The sequence below is a fragment of the Pseudorca crassidens genome, chromosome 3, assembly GCF_039906515.1.
Source record: "Pseudorca crassidens isolate mPseCra1 chromosome 3, mPseCra1.hap1, whole genome shotgun sequence".
Classification (NCBI taxonomy): Eukaryota; Metazoa; Chordata; class Mammalia; order Artiodactyla; family Delphinidae; genus Pseudorca; species Pseudorca crassidens.
The window spans coordinates 163616510-163632055 of NC_090298.1; the positions used below are offsets into that span (position 1 = coordinate 163616510).

General features: G+C 53.6%; 1 protein-coding gene across 2 annotated transcripts; it reads left to right on the plus strand.

The window, feature by feature from the left end:
• The first annotated feature begins 1915 nt into the window (after positions 1-1915).
• YJU2B (YJU2 splicing factor homolog B) lies at positions 1916-15438 on the plus strand. Of its 2 annotated transcripts, XM_067733525.1 has the most exons (12): positions 1916-2001; positions 2731-2771; positions 4572-4658; positions 4749-4973; positions 6365-6418; positions 7877-7959; positions 9662-9717; positions 11394-11454; positions 11932-12074; positions 12170-12342; positions 14491-14629; positions 14740-15438. In XM_067733525.1, the coding sequence occupies exons 4-12, from the start codon at positions 4971-4973 to the stop codon at positions 15219-15221; spliced, it is 1194 nt and encodes a 397-aa protein (XP_067589626.1). In that variant the 5' UTR covers positions 1916-2001; positions 2731-2771; positions 4572-4658; positions 4749-4970; the 3' UTR covers positions 15222-15438. The 2 variants fall into 2 exon arrangements, with proteins under 2 accessions (XP_067589626.1, XP_067589627.1); XM_067733526.1 differs by lacking the exon at positions 2731-2771 and having other exon boundaries at positions 1941-2001.
• Positions 15439-15546: the final 108 nt, after the last annotated feature.

The following is a 15546-nucleotide window of genomic DNA, read 5'->3' on the forward strand; positions in this document are numbered from 1 at the left end:
AGACAGTCTGTTCGTATCCCAGGCTGACGTTTGTTTCCATCACCTGAGCTGTGTTTGAGTAATAAGAGTGAGGCTCGGGACTTCCCTAGTGGTGCAGTGGTTAAGAATCCACCTGCCAATGTAGGGGACACGAGTTCAAGCCCTGGTCTGGGAAGATCCCATATTCTGTGGAGCAACTAAGTTCACGAGCCATGACTACTGAGCCCATGCACCACAACTACTGAAGCCCGTGCGTCTAGAGCCTGTGCTCCGCGACAAGAGAAGCCACTGCCCTGAGAAGCCTGTACACCTCAACGAAGAGTAGCCTCCACTCGCTGCAATTAGAGAAAGCCCGTGCACAGCCACAAAGACCCAACACAGCCGAAAATAAATTAAAAATAAATAAAGGATTTTTTTAAAAAAAGAGTGAAGCTCTACACGTCCCTTGAAAGCCCAGGGCTCTCACACTTCTCACCAAAATATTACTCACAAGGGAGTATTTTGTGGCTTTTCAGTCACTAGCTCTTCTTTCAGGTGCAAGACAAGGACTCAACCAAAATTCAGAGGTAGCAAGCAAGATTACTGGGGTTTGAGTGCAGCTCCGTCTTGTTCCTCAGGATCTGTGAGCATTCCTCTGCCCTGCCCCCCCCCTTCCTCTGCCTGGCTTCTCTTTATCCAGCTCCGGTGTCACCCATCACAGGAGTCTTGCTCACCCTCACTTGTGCCCGCTCCCAAACACCCGACCCTTGTTAAAGATTCCTCCTGGTTCCCACAGCCCTTATGTTTAATGCATACAACCCAAAGCAGTATAGCTCAGAGGTTAAAGGAACAAGGTTTAGTGTCAGCAGATGTAAGACAAATCCTCCACCTTTCACTATCTGTGTGACCTTGGGCCAATTGCTTAATCTCTCTGGGCCTGTCTCTTCATTTGTAAAATGAAAATGGTAGAGTATCCATCTCCTGGAATCAGCATTCCCTGAGGTGATTCATGTGAATAGTGAGCACTGGTGAATGATGTCTGGGGAGTAGTGAGCACTCCATAGGCAGCACTATGATTACACGAGATCTGACCTCTGAGAGCTTTAGAACAGGGCCTGGCACCAAATAGTATAGTAATAGTAGCAATCGTAGCAGTACCAGTGTCATCATTTTTCACACTGTCTTCGATAAATTTCCAGTTGACATGCCAGCCTCATCAGTGAGAAAAGGGTGTGTCCTTTGCTCCATAATCCCCTGACATATAGCAGGCACCTAGTAAACAGCTGTTGAGCGAACAAATGAACAAACAGATTTTGCTAAACTCTACAAGGCACAAAAGTACATTCAAAAGCCATTGCCCTGTGCAGAAGGCAAAATCAAGCTGATCTGAAGGTTCTAAGACAAGGGCTGACCCACTGCTGTAAACGGCCAGACAGTACATTTTCAGGTTCCATGAGCCATAGGCGCTCTGTGACAACCATTCAATTCTGCCACTGTAGTGGGGAAGCAGCTACAGACAGGTAAATGAGTGGGCGCAGATGGATTCCAATAAAATTTTATACACGGACACTAAAATTTGAATTTCATTTGATTTTCACAAGTCATAAAATGTTATTCTTTTGATTCCCCCCCCAACCATTTAAAAATTTAAAAACATTTGTTAACTCGCTAGCCATTCAAACACAAGGGGCTGGTTTGATTTGGCCCAGGAGCTGGAGTTCGCTCCACCGCTTCAGCTGGCGAAATCCCGCTCTCTGGAGAGCATCATCAGAAAGGCGGTCCTCGGATTGGGTCAGGCAAAGTGGGCGGGGCCGAGGGTGGGGCATTGTGTAGTGCGCGCAGTTGGGAAGGGCAGGCCCGGATTGGTCCACTCCGGCGGCTGTGAGCGAGCGGCGTGTTCGACATTCAGCCAGTCAGCGCTGCGCTGCCGCCTCGCCCCGCCTCGCGCAGGCGTCCCTGTCACGCGGGGAGTGCGCCACGCCCCCTTACGCGCCCAGCAGGGACTTCCGGGACGGGCGCGGAGTGACGTCAGGAGGAGGGCAGGTAAGTGCAGGCGGGCAGAGGGGCTGCTAGGCCCGGTACGGCTGGGGGTCCGTCCACTGCTTCACCCGGCCTCGGAGCCGCCCTATGGGGTCGAACGCGCCGGGGGCCGCGGGGCTCTGGGAACGTGGGCCCGATGCTCGGAGCTGCCCGCCCCCCAGCCGCGACCCCCGACACAAAACCCCGGGCCCTAGCTGCGACCCCAGACCTGACCCTAGCCCATATTATACCTCTTCAGGTTTTCCTCATCTGGAAAATGGGACAGTAAGCCCGTATTTCTTTGGGTCTTGGTGAAGATTTTTTTAAATGATGCTTGTAAAACGGTTTGGCATGAGAAATAATCAGAACTACAAACGTTTAACTCAGCATCAGGCGCTCTTCCAGATACTTTAACTCACTGAGTCTTGACAGCAACCTCATCAGGTTGATACTTGTATAAACCCCATATTACAAATAAGATAACAGGCTCAGAGAGAGAAGCAGTTTGCCCAAAGTCAAGCCGCTAGCAAGCAAAGCAGAGTCGGGATCCAAGCCCAAGCATCATGCCCTGAGCCAGTGGGGTTTATCATTATTCTCGACACCAAGGACCAGAGATTTCTATACATCCACCCTGTAGCCCCACCTGTACCACTCACTGGGGTGATAAAACCACGGTAAGACCCCCAACTCCTGTAAGTGGAGTACTTACTCTGTGCAAGCATTACCCATGTTTGTATGTTATTTCATTTACAGCAACTCCAGAAAGTCCTCTTGCCGTCATCCACTCTTTACAGGTGAGGAAATATGAGCTCAGGGAGGCTCAGACATTGGCCAAGCTAGTGAGGGATGGAGCAGGGATTCCAGCCCAGGGAACTGTGCCCCCAAAGCTTGGGTGGGCACTTAGCTATTTTGTTGGCAAAAGCATTTTTAGTTTGGAAGTGACTTTAAGAAAATCTGGTCCAGGGGCACACTTTACAGGTGGAGGATCCGAGGTGGAGAGGAGTTTGGGGGGATGGTGGAACACTTTATATCTGGGGCTTTGCACCCTGGCTCTGCCTTCCTATCAGCTTCTGACCCCTGGCAAGTTACTTAAGCTCCCACGTCCTCATTCGTCAACTGGAGATAATACTAACATAATATAGAGTAAATGGGGCAATGATGTTGGACTCTGTGTAGCAGGTAGGACACAGTAACTATTAGAGAGCGCGCAGCTAAGTTTGCAGAAACAGAGACTTCCTGACTCGAGCACAAGGAGCCAGCAAACTACACTCACAGGCCAAAACCAGACCACTGCGTGATTTTGTACAGCCCACCAGCAAAGAATGGATTTAACTTCTTAAATTGTTGGGAAAAAATCAAAAGGAGAATAATATTTTGTGACATGTGGCAATCATGTGAAATTGAAATTTCAGGGTCCACAAATAAAGTTTTGTTGGAATGCAGCCACACCCGTTCATTTACATATTGTCTATGGCTGCTTTCTAGCAGTGACAGCAGAGTTGAGCCAAGTTGAGCTGTTGGGACAGAAATTCTGGCCCTCAATCGAGAAAATCTGCCAGTCCCCATTCTGGACTACGCTTTAGTCCCTCATAGTGTCTCTCTTTTTTTTTTATTTATTTTTTATTTTTTTAATTGAAATACAGTTGATTTAAACTGTTGTGTTAGGGCTTCCCTGGTGGTGCAGTGGTTGAGAGTCCGCCTGCCGATGCAGGGGACACGGGTTCATGCCCCGGTCCGGGAAGATCCCACATGCCGCGGAGTGGCTGGGCCCGTGAGCCATGGCCACTGAGCCTGCGCGTCCAGAGCCTGTGCTCCGCAATGGGAGAGGCCACAGCAGTGAGAGGCCCACGTACCACAAAAAAAAAAAAAAAAAAAAACATAAAATGTTGTGTTAATTACTACTGTTCAGCAAAGTGATTCAGTTAAACATATATATATATGTTCTTTTTTTAATATTCTTTTCCATTATGGTTTATCTTAGAATATTGAATATAGGTCTCTGTGCTATACAGTAGGACCTTGTTGTTTATCCATTCTATATGTAATAGTTTGCATCTGCTAACCCCAAATTCCCAGTGTCTCTGTGTCATCCACACTGAGTCTTATGGAACCTCAGTCAGTTATCAGAGGTTGATGAAGCCAGCATTTATCAGGAGCTGTCCTGGGTGCCGGAGACGTAGCACAGTGGCACCTGGCGGAGGAGACAGACTGTAAACAAGTAAACAGACACAGGGTGATGTGGTGGAAGCTCCAGGGAAGAAGTGACTTTAGATCAGGTGATCAGACGAGGCCCCTGACAGAGGTGATGTTTGAGCTGAGACCTGTGACAACACTTGTGGGTGTTATCCTGTGTATTGTAGGTGTTTAGCAGCATTCAAGGCAGTTGGCCTGCACCTGCTTAGCTTTCGAAGGCAGCCAGGAAGCCAGTGTGACTGAAACAGTGAGGGAGAGGGAGAGGGGTAAAAGGTGGGCTCGGAGAGGCAGGCAGGGGCCCCATAGGCCATGGGGAGGGGTTTGACTTGATTCTCAAAGCGATGGGAATCACTGGAGGGGTTTAAGCAGGAAAGTGATAGTTCAGATTTATATTTTCACAGATCCTTCTAGCCCTTACGAGGAGAACAGACCGTGAGAGTCAAGGGCAGAGCCAGGAGCCTAGGGAGGAGGTGACTGTACTCGTCCAGGTGAGCAATGATGGGGGCCATGGAGGGATGAGAAGTGTCAGCTGGGAAATATATGTTGGATGGAGAGTGGACAGGACACTCCCTTTCCAGACAGACAAACGCCGCTCCTTGGATGCCTCCTACAGCTGCGGAGAGGATCATCTGAGCCGCCACCACCACCACGCACAGCCCACCGCATCTTCACAGGGAAGCCGCGACTGTCTGCCAGGCTGTCCAGGAGGGTGGCACTGGGCAGTGAGTCGGCAAAGCAGTGTCTCATCGTCTTTTCAGATTGGCTGAGTGGCAGCTGAGGACCAGTAGGCAGCTTCCAAGATGGTGAGTAGACAGGCTGTGCTCATTGGGTTTGTCTTCTGATCTTTAGGTGAAGGGAAGGGGTCCCCTGAATAGCCCTTTCCCTCCCCTAAAAGTCTCCTTCCCCACCCCTGACCGCAAGCTCTCAGGTATTTTCAAACTCTGGATCATGGTCTTCGGGTGCAGTGGTTTTCAAACTTTGCTGTGTACTAAAATTACCCGGGGGGCTTTTTTCTTTTTTTTTCCTGTTTTTTTTTTCTTAATGAGGTGGAATTCACATAACATAAAACTAACATTTTAAAACGTATGATTCAGTGGCATTTAGTACATTCACAATATTTTGCAGTGACCACCTCTGTCTAGTTCCAAAACATTTCTGTCACCCCAAAAGGAAACCCTATACCCAACAGCAGTCACTCCCGTTCCCCCACCCCAGCCCCTGGCAACCACCAGTCTGCTTCCTGCCTCTGTAGATTTGTCCGTTCTGGACATTTCATATCAATAGAATCATGTACCATGTGTCCCTTTGTATCCAGCTTCTTTCACTTAGCATGATTTTTTCGGGGTTTACCCACATTACAGCATATATCAGAGCTTCCTTCCTTTTTATGGCTGAATAATATCCCATGATATGGATGGACCACGTTTTGTTTATCCTTTCATCCACTGATGGACACTTGGGTTGTTTCCACCATTTGGCTATTGTGAATGGACCTGTATGTACAGGGATGTGTATACACACGTGTTTTCCGGGGTTGCTTTGGAAAAGCCCTGCGTCCAGGCACCATGCCCTAGAGCAGGTCCTCTGTCAGGAGAACCTCTGGGCGTGGGTCCCAGGCATCAGTATTTTAGAAACTCCTCGGGTAGTTGTAACATGCAGCCAAGTTTGAGACCCACTGCTTCAGTGGATCGTTAAGTCAATAAGTCAATTCAGCAGTTGGCTGTCAGCATTTAAAAGAGAGATTCACAGCTGGGTGAGCATTCTTTCCTGAAACCTGTGCTTGTGTATTTGGGGTTAAATATGTCTTACCTTAAGTCACGGTCCCAAAATAACTGTGAAAGCCATGGCTCTAGGAGAGTCTAACCCTTGCGGAATTTTCCACAGCGACGACAGTGGGTTTTGTTTTGTTTGTTTTTCTTTGGCTGAGCCGCTCAGCTTGCCAGATCTTAGTTCCCTGACCGGGGACTGAACCCAGGCCACGGCAGTAAAAGCGCTGAGTCCTAACCAGTGGACCGCCGGGGAATTCCCAACAGTGGGGCTTTTTCCCCCAAGTCACCAGTCCTCGATGGGACACGGAGCCCTGGGCCATCCTCCAGGATATCCCTGTCTTCCTTGTCCAGGTCTCGTCCTTCAAGGCTGCACAAGTAGGCCTCCTGTAGGACCCTCTCTGACACGTCTCTCTTCTGCTTTCCAGGGTGAAAGGAAAGGCGTAAACAAGTACTACCCTCCGGATTTCAACCCTACAAAGGTAAGGGGCAGGCTTCCTTCTCCGTGTCCATGATAGCATAGCGACCCTGCCGGGTAGGGGCCCCACGCTTTTCATCCCGTCCTGGAGTCAGAACCACAGCTGCAGAAGCCCGGGCAGCCCCCGAGGTCTCCCTGCCTTGCGCTTGTCACCTGAGTCTTGGGGCAGCCTTCCCTCCCAGGTGGTCAGTGTGACCCTGGTCAATGACCCATGTAAACACCAGTATGCCCAGTGTCAGGTGTGGTGTGTTTCCAGTGGAGTCCAGGATGAGGTCCCACACACGGCCTCTGGGTCAGATCCCCTCACCCTCCCAGCTCCAGCTCGTCTGGCCTCCTCACTGTTCCCTCTGCCTGGAACCTCTCCCTCCCTCTGACCCCAAGACTCCTTTCCTTCCTTTAGGTCTCTCCTCACAGAGGGCCCCCCTGACCACCCTCTCGTTCTCTATCGCATGACCTAGTGCTTTATTTTTCTCCGTAGCCTTCTTAACTCCTCGATGCGTCACCCATTTATTTGCGTATTATCCATCTCCCCCTCTATTTATTTATTTTATTTCTTTATTTTTGGCTGCATTGGGTCTCTGTTGCTGCACGCGGGCTTTCTCTAGTTGCAGCGAGCGGGAGGTACTCTTTGTTGCAGCGTGTGGGCCTCTCTTTGCGGTGGCTTCTCTTATTGCGGAGCATGGACTCTAGGCATGCAGGCCTCAGTAGTTGTGGCTCGCAGGCTCTAGAGCGCAGGCTCAGTAGTTGTGACACACGGGCATAGTGGCTCTGCGGCATGTGGGATCTTCCCAGACCAGGGCCTGAACCCGTGTCCCCCGCATTGGCAGGTGGATTCCTAACCACTGCGCCACCAGGGACGCCCCCCATCTCCCCCTCTAGAACGTCCGCGCCTCAAGGGCAGGGATGTTCATCTGTCTCATTTGCCTCTGTGTCCCCACACTGTGGGCGCTCAGTAAGGGGCTAGTAAATGAATCAGCATGTCCCAGCTATGTGGTCCCCTGCACATGACTCGGTCTTTCTACACCAGAGTCTCCCCATAGGTCCGAAGGGGAAACAAAACAACGTGACCTCCCAGAAACGCTGAGGGATTAAAGTGAGGTGACACACTTAAAGTACCCAGCAGAGGTTTGCTGGTCTTGTCATCTCACCTGATCCCACAACACCTGGAGGTAATTATTATGATCCTCGTCCCCAGTTGACTCATAGAGCTGTGGAAGGCAAAAGGTGAGGTCACTGCCCAGGGTCACACAGCTCTTTTAGCTCCTAAATGGGAGAGGTAAGATGCAGACTCCTGTTTTCCTGATTCCAAGCCCACTTGCTTCACCAAAGCCTAAGTGCCTCCCATTTTGCTGTTAACACTCCCAGCAGGACATAAGAATGAGGTCTCTCTCGGCCTGTGAGAGAGGGCCTGAGCTCCCCCAGCTCAGCAGTGCTAATCTGCTCCCTCTTCCCTTCCACACAGCATGGCTCACTCAACAGATACCATAACAGCCACCCTCTTCGGGAGCGGGCTCGGAAGCTGTCCCAGGGCATCCTCATCATCAGGTAAGGCCCTGGCATCACCTGAGGACCCCTGCCCTTTGTGCCACCTGGTGTCAACCTTAAGGAGCGTTCAGCACCCCCTGATTTTGCCCAGTGCTGCAGGGTCTTAATTCCATAAAGCAGAAAGTTGCTGTATCAGTCAGCCATTGCTGCGTAACAAAACGATAAGCACATGTTAAGCACTCGTGTTGTTCACGAGTCTGCAGCTCAGCTGGATGCCTCTGCTGCCCTTGGCTGGTCTTGGCTGACCTGGGCTGGGCTGTTTCACATGTTTGGGGGTTGCCTGGCTGGGGACTGGCTGGTCCAGCATGGCTTTGGTTGGTATGACTGGGCTGTGTTCCAAGCCTCATCCTCCAGCCGGCTAATCTGGGCTTGTTCACACAGCAGCAGCCGGGTTCCAAAAGAGAGCCAGCAGAGGCATGCAAGGCTTCTTGAGGCAGAGACCCTGAGCTGGTACCCTGTCACTTCTGTCTCATTGATTCCCCAAAGCAAGTCATGATGCAGGGAGGGGGTGGGCAACATACTCCACCTCTTGACAGGAATGGCTGCAGAGTCATCTTGCAAAGGGCACGGACATGGGGAGGATAAAGGATCACAGCCATTGCTGCAGTCAAGCCAGGACGATGGCTATTCCGGGGTTCTCCTCTTATTTCTGGCCAGCACCCCGTGGGTCAGCCATGGCGGGAAGCAGAAGCCCCTCTCTGCCTTCTTCTCTGCCTCATGAACTCTGCCCTCAGCCCCTGGGGTCCGCCCTGGGCCTGAGCAGAGCATCCAGTGACAAAACCATCAGAGGCAGGAACATCTATGGAAAAGTAGTCACGATGCAAATCTCAGCAGTGGCCTCAAGAGTCACAGAGCTGAAGGTCACCTCCAACTCCCGCCATGCCTCCACACTCCAGAGCCAGCCACCCACCCTGCCTTCTGTTTGCCAAGCCCTCATCTCATCTGTACAGTGTCTTAAATTCACCTCATTATTCATGACTTAATGGTTCTGTTTTAAAAGAGAAGCTCCATTACTGCTGTTAATGGAAATTTACCAGAATTGCACGTTGCAAATAGAACTGGATAAAAGAAACCCAGGGACTTCCCTGGTGGCGCAGTGGTTAAGAATCCACCTGCCAATGCAGGGGACCCGGGTTCAAGCCCTGGTCCGGGAAGATCCCACATGCCACAGAGCAGCTAAGCCCGTGAGCCATAACTACTGAGCCTGTGCTCTAGAGCCTGTGCTTGGCAACGAGAGGAGCCACCACAGTGAGAAGCCCGCGCACCACAATGAAGAGTAGCCCCCGCTCGCCGCAACTAGAGAAAGCCCATCCGCAGCAACGAAGACCCAACACAGCTAAAAGTAAATAAATAAATGTATTAAAAACAAAAAAAACCCGGTGTCACTACAACAACTTAGCTAAACTGGAATCAAACACCAGTGCTCCCTGAAGCCTGCTTCCTCCTCTGCTTGGAAACTTGTGTAGCTGACGTGGTGGGATATGGAAGACAGGGCAGCACCCAGCAGAGACGCTCGCCCAGACTGGGTCAGCTGGCCAGAGAGCCACGTGATGGGCCTGGCCTGGTTGCAGGAATGACCACCGTTCTTTACCCTCCCACTTGCATGCCCTTTGCAATGTGACTGCAGCCAGAGTCGCTGACCTGGAGATCCTGGGAGAGCCCACGTGGATGGGGACAAATGAGCTGTTCTCTGTTTGTGTAGATTTGAGATGCCCTATAACATCTGGTGTGACGGCTGCAAGAACCACATCGGCATGGGTGAGCTTCCGTCCGCTCCCCTGCTCCCCACCCTGACCCCCACCATTCAGCCCCACGGCCAGCGAGCCCCTTAACTGCTGGGCACCATGAGAGACCGTCTCTGCGGGGGTCCCGGTCAGGAGTCGAGTAGGGGACAGTGGGCTCAAGTGCCTAGTGGGCTGTGGGTGCCTCGTGGCAGAGCGGTTAGGAGGCTCTGGGTTCAAATCCCATCTCTGCCACTTCCTAGCTGGTGACCCTTGGCAGGCGACTGAGCCACCATGCGCCTCGAGTTACCCATCTGTGAAATTCAGGTGGTATGAGTGCCCGCCTGTGTGGCATATAAAGTGCTTAGTGCAAGGAATTCCCTGGCTGTCCAGTGGTTAGGACTCTGCGCTTTCCACTGCAGGGGGCGTGGGTTCGATCCCTGGTTGGGGAACTAAGATCCCAGAAGCCGCACAGCGCCGCCAAAAATAAATAAAAAATAAAGTGCTTAGTGCACAGCATGTGGCATGTGCGAGGGCTCGTAAACTCAACCTGCTGCTGCCACTACCCTTACTGTTAACGTGAGCATTCAGACCCCTGATCGTGCCCACAGGGGCGCAGATGGATGGACAGACATGGGTCCGCGGCCCTGCTCAGCAGCCCTGAGGCCTGCGGCAGGTGACTCGACCCTCCTGGCTTCCGTTCCCTCCACTATAGTACAGGGATCCTCCGCCCTTTCCACGGCGCCTGGCCCAGGGCAGCAGCTCGCTCTGTAAACAGGAGCCGGCAGCTCTCGGCAGGAGGGTCCAGTGCAAGAAAGAGGGGCCAGGCCACCCCACTGCTGAAGTGGAATGACTCCCCCCAACACATGCCCCTGATCAGACCCAGCAAGGGGCATCTGCCCCAAAGGCCTCCAGGCGCTCAGGTGACAAAGAGCAGGGCGCAGCCTGACGCCACACATGGGTCAACCTCAGGGCCGTGAACAGAAGCAGCCCCCCAGAAAAGGAACAGCCGGCCAGGCCACACCACCAACCCCCCCAAGCTCTGTTTTTCTAGTTTAAGCTTTTTTCACTCAGTAAGCAAGATAAGAGTCAAGAATATACCATCTAATTAGTGAAAAAGGAACAAAAAACCTGGATTCTCTAGAAAAATAATAAAAGCCAACTTTTTTTTTTTTTTTTGGCCGCACCCCACAGTTTGTGGGATTTTAGTTCCCCGACCAGGGATTGAACCTGGGCCCCGGCAGTGAAAGCACGGAGTCCTAACCACTGGACCGACAGGGAGGGAATTCCCAAAAGCCAACCCTTCTTGCATGCTTGCTGAGCACCTGGCCCAGTGTTAAGCGATCCGTGTGTATTAATAGCCTCTGCAGTTCTCACACCAGCCCTGTGCGGTAGGCGTCATAGGCATCCCTATCCAATCGATGGGGAACCTGAGGCCAGACGGCCAGGGCAGCTGGCCTAAGGTCGCACAGCCGGTGGGGTGGCACCAGGGTTTGAACCCAGGCCCTCTGGCTCCATCCAGCCCACCCTCCTCTGTGGCCTGAGCACCCATCCCGCAGCCTAGACATGGCTCTTTTGTGCTTGAATTTCAGTGTCCTCCAGAGGTGTCTCCCCTGCAGGGGAGTAAAATACCACCCCCATCTGCTCCCCACCCCAGGAAAAGACGCTGAGGGTGGCCTGAGCCCTAGCCTCATTCTCTCCCTCTCCTCCTAGGTGTTCGTTACAATGCAGAAAAGAAGAAGGTTGGCAATTACTACACGACCCCGATCTACAGGTAGAGGCAGCCTGGTGGGCGGCAGGGTGAGGGGGCTACAAAGGAGTCTGAGTCAGAGGGAAGTTTCTACCCTCTGCCTGATGATTATTCCCTGGGAGGTCTCCTGGAAACCATCATGGTCTGTCAGGGCACATCCTGCCTAGAACCCTTCATGGTTCCCACCTTCTTCAGAGTAAAAGCCTGAGTCCTCCCCGTGGCCCACAAGGCCCCGCAGGCTCTGCTCCGTCCCCTCAGGAAGGTTTGTTGAATGAATGAACGAACGAACAAATGAATGGATGGATGAACAAGTGAACAAACTCCAGACAGAAGGTCAGTGCCGGGGTGAAGGAACCATATCTGTCTCACCCACGGCTGTCCCCCGGACATGGAGCCCAGCATGTAGCAGGTGCTCCGTGAACACTAGTTGATGACACGCACGGATGGAAGGAAGCGGGCCACAGTGTCCTGACTCTAACCCATCACCCTCCGCCCTGCCAGGTTCCGAATGAAATGCCACCTCTGCGTCAACTACATCGAGATGCAGACAGACCCCGCCAACTGCGACTACGTGATCGTGAGCGGCGCCCAGCGCAAGGAGGAGCGCTGGGACATGGCAGACAACGAGCAGGTGCTGACGACAGGTGAGCGCCCAGCGTGGGCTCCGAGCCCACTGCCAGCCCTGAGCCCAGCCCCGAGCCAGGGCCCTGAAGGCCCAGCCCCGCTCTCACTCTCGCAGAGCACGAGAAGAAGCAGAAGCTGGAGACAGATGCCATGTTCCGACTGGAGCACGGTGAGGCCGACCGGAGCACGCTCAAGAAGGCCCTCCCCACCCTGAGCCACATCCAGGAGGCCCAGAGCGCCTGGAAGGACGACTTCGCCCTCAACAGCATGCTGCGGAAAAGGTTCCGGGTGAGCAGGGCTCCGGCCCGGAGTCAGGACCCCGGGCAGGCGGGGGTGGCCTGGCATCACCAGCAGTGCAGCGAGGAGATCAAAAAGCAGGCTGAGACCCAGGTCCAGCCCACTCCCTACCACATCCTAGCTATAGGCAGGTCATTTCACCCGCGGTTTCCCCATTCGCCACCACATCCCCACATCACAGCGCCCACGGAGGCATCTAGCCCAGCAGCTACTATTAAGCATGTGGCCCCTTCCCCTGGGGACTCTGGCCCTCACAGCAGACTCTCAAAGGGAAGAAATCCTCAAGCTGGGGTACAAGTGAGTCCTGACAACCCCCATGGCCGGGGCAGGCAGAGGCCCAGGAGGGCACCGATCAGCTCCTAACATATTTCATGGGCCCGCTCAGCTGTCCTGAAACAAAATCCATAGTTTGACAACCCACCCCCACGTAATTTCCACAATCATCCCTAGAGTCAAATCCCTAGAGATAAAAAAGGAAATTACCTATAAAATGTATAATGCCTATCTCAACATGTAAATGCTTGGGCCAGACACCTGTACCTGCTTGTAGAGCCACTGAGGGCGCAGGTGCAAACGCAGACTCCCGACCCCAGGGGCACAGGGTCGTAGCTGGAGGACACCCTAGGGCGTTGCTGTCAGTGACACAATGGCTACTACAATTGTGCCAAAAATACTCAGTGGAGCTAAGTCACAGGGAGTGGGGGTCTGGGGTCAGAGGAGTATAATAGACCTGGGTTTTTTACCCTCGCGGGCATCCGACATGGCAGTGGAACGTCCTTTGGGAACATGAGAACTTTTGCCTCTTGCCTCGCTTTGCGGGGCAGCTTACACCCCTGGAGCCTGCAAACAGAGCCCGGGCAGGAGCATCCCGGGCGACCCCACAAGGCACAAGCTCCATGTTCATCATCTTGCCGCTCCCATTTTTTCACATCACCTTCTCTGATCATCCTGTGGTTGTTATTATTAGGAGTAAAATTGTGGGTTTTCTTACTAATTATTTGTTACTGAAAGTGTATCTCTCTGGCCAGGCCTCTGCCCAGAGCTGGTGTCCCCTGCCTTGTGGGCATCCCCGAATGGGGTCTAAGGACCCTCAAACGTAACATCCCAAGGAGCCCCATCAGTCCCTAACCTGCCCTGCCTGCATCCTCCCCTTCTCAGTAATGGAAGCATCTCTGTCCTTCCGGACACTCAGCCCATAAAGCCCAGAGTCAGCCTTGGGTCCTCTTGTTATAACCACCACTCCCCTCTCCCCATCTGTCAGCAAATTCTGGCAGGCTCTGACCACTTCCCAGCCTCCATCATCTCCTGCCTGGACCAGCACAATCCCTCCACCCTGGTCTCCAGGGGCTCATGCCCTGTGTCCCACAGGCTGTTCCCCTCACAGCCACCAGGGGGCGCCAGTGAGCGCCTGAGTGGGATTACATCCCTGCTATGCTCAAAACCCTCCGTGGCTCCCAATGGCCAGAGTCCTCCCCTTGGCCCACCAGGCCCAAATGATCCTCCCCTTCCCCTCCTTATCCCCATCTCCACCTTTCCCTTGCTCATTCTGCTCTAGCCACATAAGCCGCCTCACTGGCAAGCACACTTCTGCCTCAGGGCCTTTGCACAGGCTGTTCCCTCCACCAGATACCCACATGGCTCCCTCACTCAGACACCTTTTCTCAAACATGATTTTCTCAGGATGCTGTCCCTAACTCTCCCCTCTACCATGCACACCACATTTAAAGTTGAACCCGCTGCCTATTTCCTACCCTCTTCCCAGCATTCTTTCTCTCCTCACCACTTTGTCTTGCTCACCCACTAGAATGTCAGCTCCACCAGGGCAAAAGATTTTGTCTGCTCACTGCTGTGTCCCTAGTGTCTATAACAAGGCCTGGCACCAGAAAGACATTCTGTAAATATCTGTGGAAAGAATGAATGAGTGAAGAACCCAGTGGCACACATACTAATGATTGTGTCTCCTGCTGTTGAACAAATTCTATGTCCCGAGCGCTGTGTGAGGCCTTTTCCTCGCATAAGCTTGAAGAGAAGGAAACTGAGACCCTGAACACTGGAGGGATTCTCCCCTCCAGCTCAGAGGGCAAAGAGGCACGGCTTTGACACCCACCATCCCTCCCCAACCCCTTCTCCCCAACACAGGAAAAGAAAAAAGCCATGCAGGAGGAGGAAGAGAGGGACCAGGCCCTGCAGGCCAAGGCAAGCCTGGACATCCCGCTGGTGCCGGAGACAGAGGATGACCGCAGGCTGGCCGCCCTGCTCAAGTTCCACACCCTAGACTGTGCGTGGGGGCCAGGGGGCGAGGGGGTCGGGGTGGGGGGAGATGGGGGGCTGCTCGGGCAGAGGGCGGCTCTGGACCTCCTCCTCCCCCCTCCCTCTCCCCATCCCCAGCATATGAGGACAAGCAGAAACTCAAGCGGACAGAGATCATCAGCCGCTCCTGGTTCCCCTCCAGCCCGGGACCTGGCGCCAGCAGCAGCAAAGCCAGCAGTGTCCTGAAGAAGCTGTCCCAGAACCGCAGATCTGCTCCCACGGGCTCCCCCATCACCGTGGGGCACCTGGGCATTGTGCGGCGGCGGTCCCGGGAGGTCCCAGAGAGCCCTCAGCACACAGCTGAGACCCCCAAGTCTGGGGAGCCACGGGTGCCGGAGGGGACCGCCCAGGACAGGCCCACATCCCCCCGAGACTGTTCTCAGGAGACAGCCAAGACATGCAAGAACAGTAGGCCACCGGGGCAGGAGGAGAGCTGTCAGGACAGGCCCCAGCCCCTGCCAGGCTCCTCCCAGGAGGCAGCCAACCCCCAGGACACACCCCAGCCCTGCAGCCTCAGCTCCTCCCTCGTGGCTGACTACTCCGGTTCGGAGAGTGAGTGATTCTGGGGGCCAGATTCACTCAGGAGGCCAAGACCCACCAAGGAGGCCCCTCACAGGCTGCAGCCCCTTAACCCGCCAGCCCTTGGAGAGCTCAGTGACCACCCTCCCCAGACCTCACCTCCTCACAGTAATGGAGTTGTTATTTATTTGGTCCTGGAGAGAGTGTCTGTGCCTTGTGGGACCCCCGACCTCCCAGCATTAAAACCCTGCTTCTTTGCCTCTGCCTCAGGTTACTAGATGGGCCCAGGAGCTATGCCTGCTCCCCTCCCCCCGCAACCCAACTAAGCTTGCCCAGCATCTCATCAGCCAATGCTGATGCTGTGAC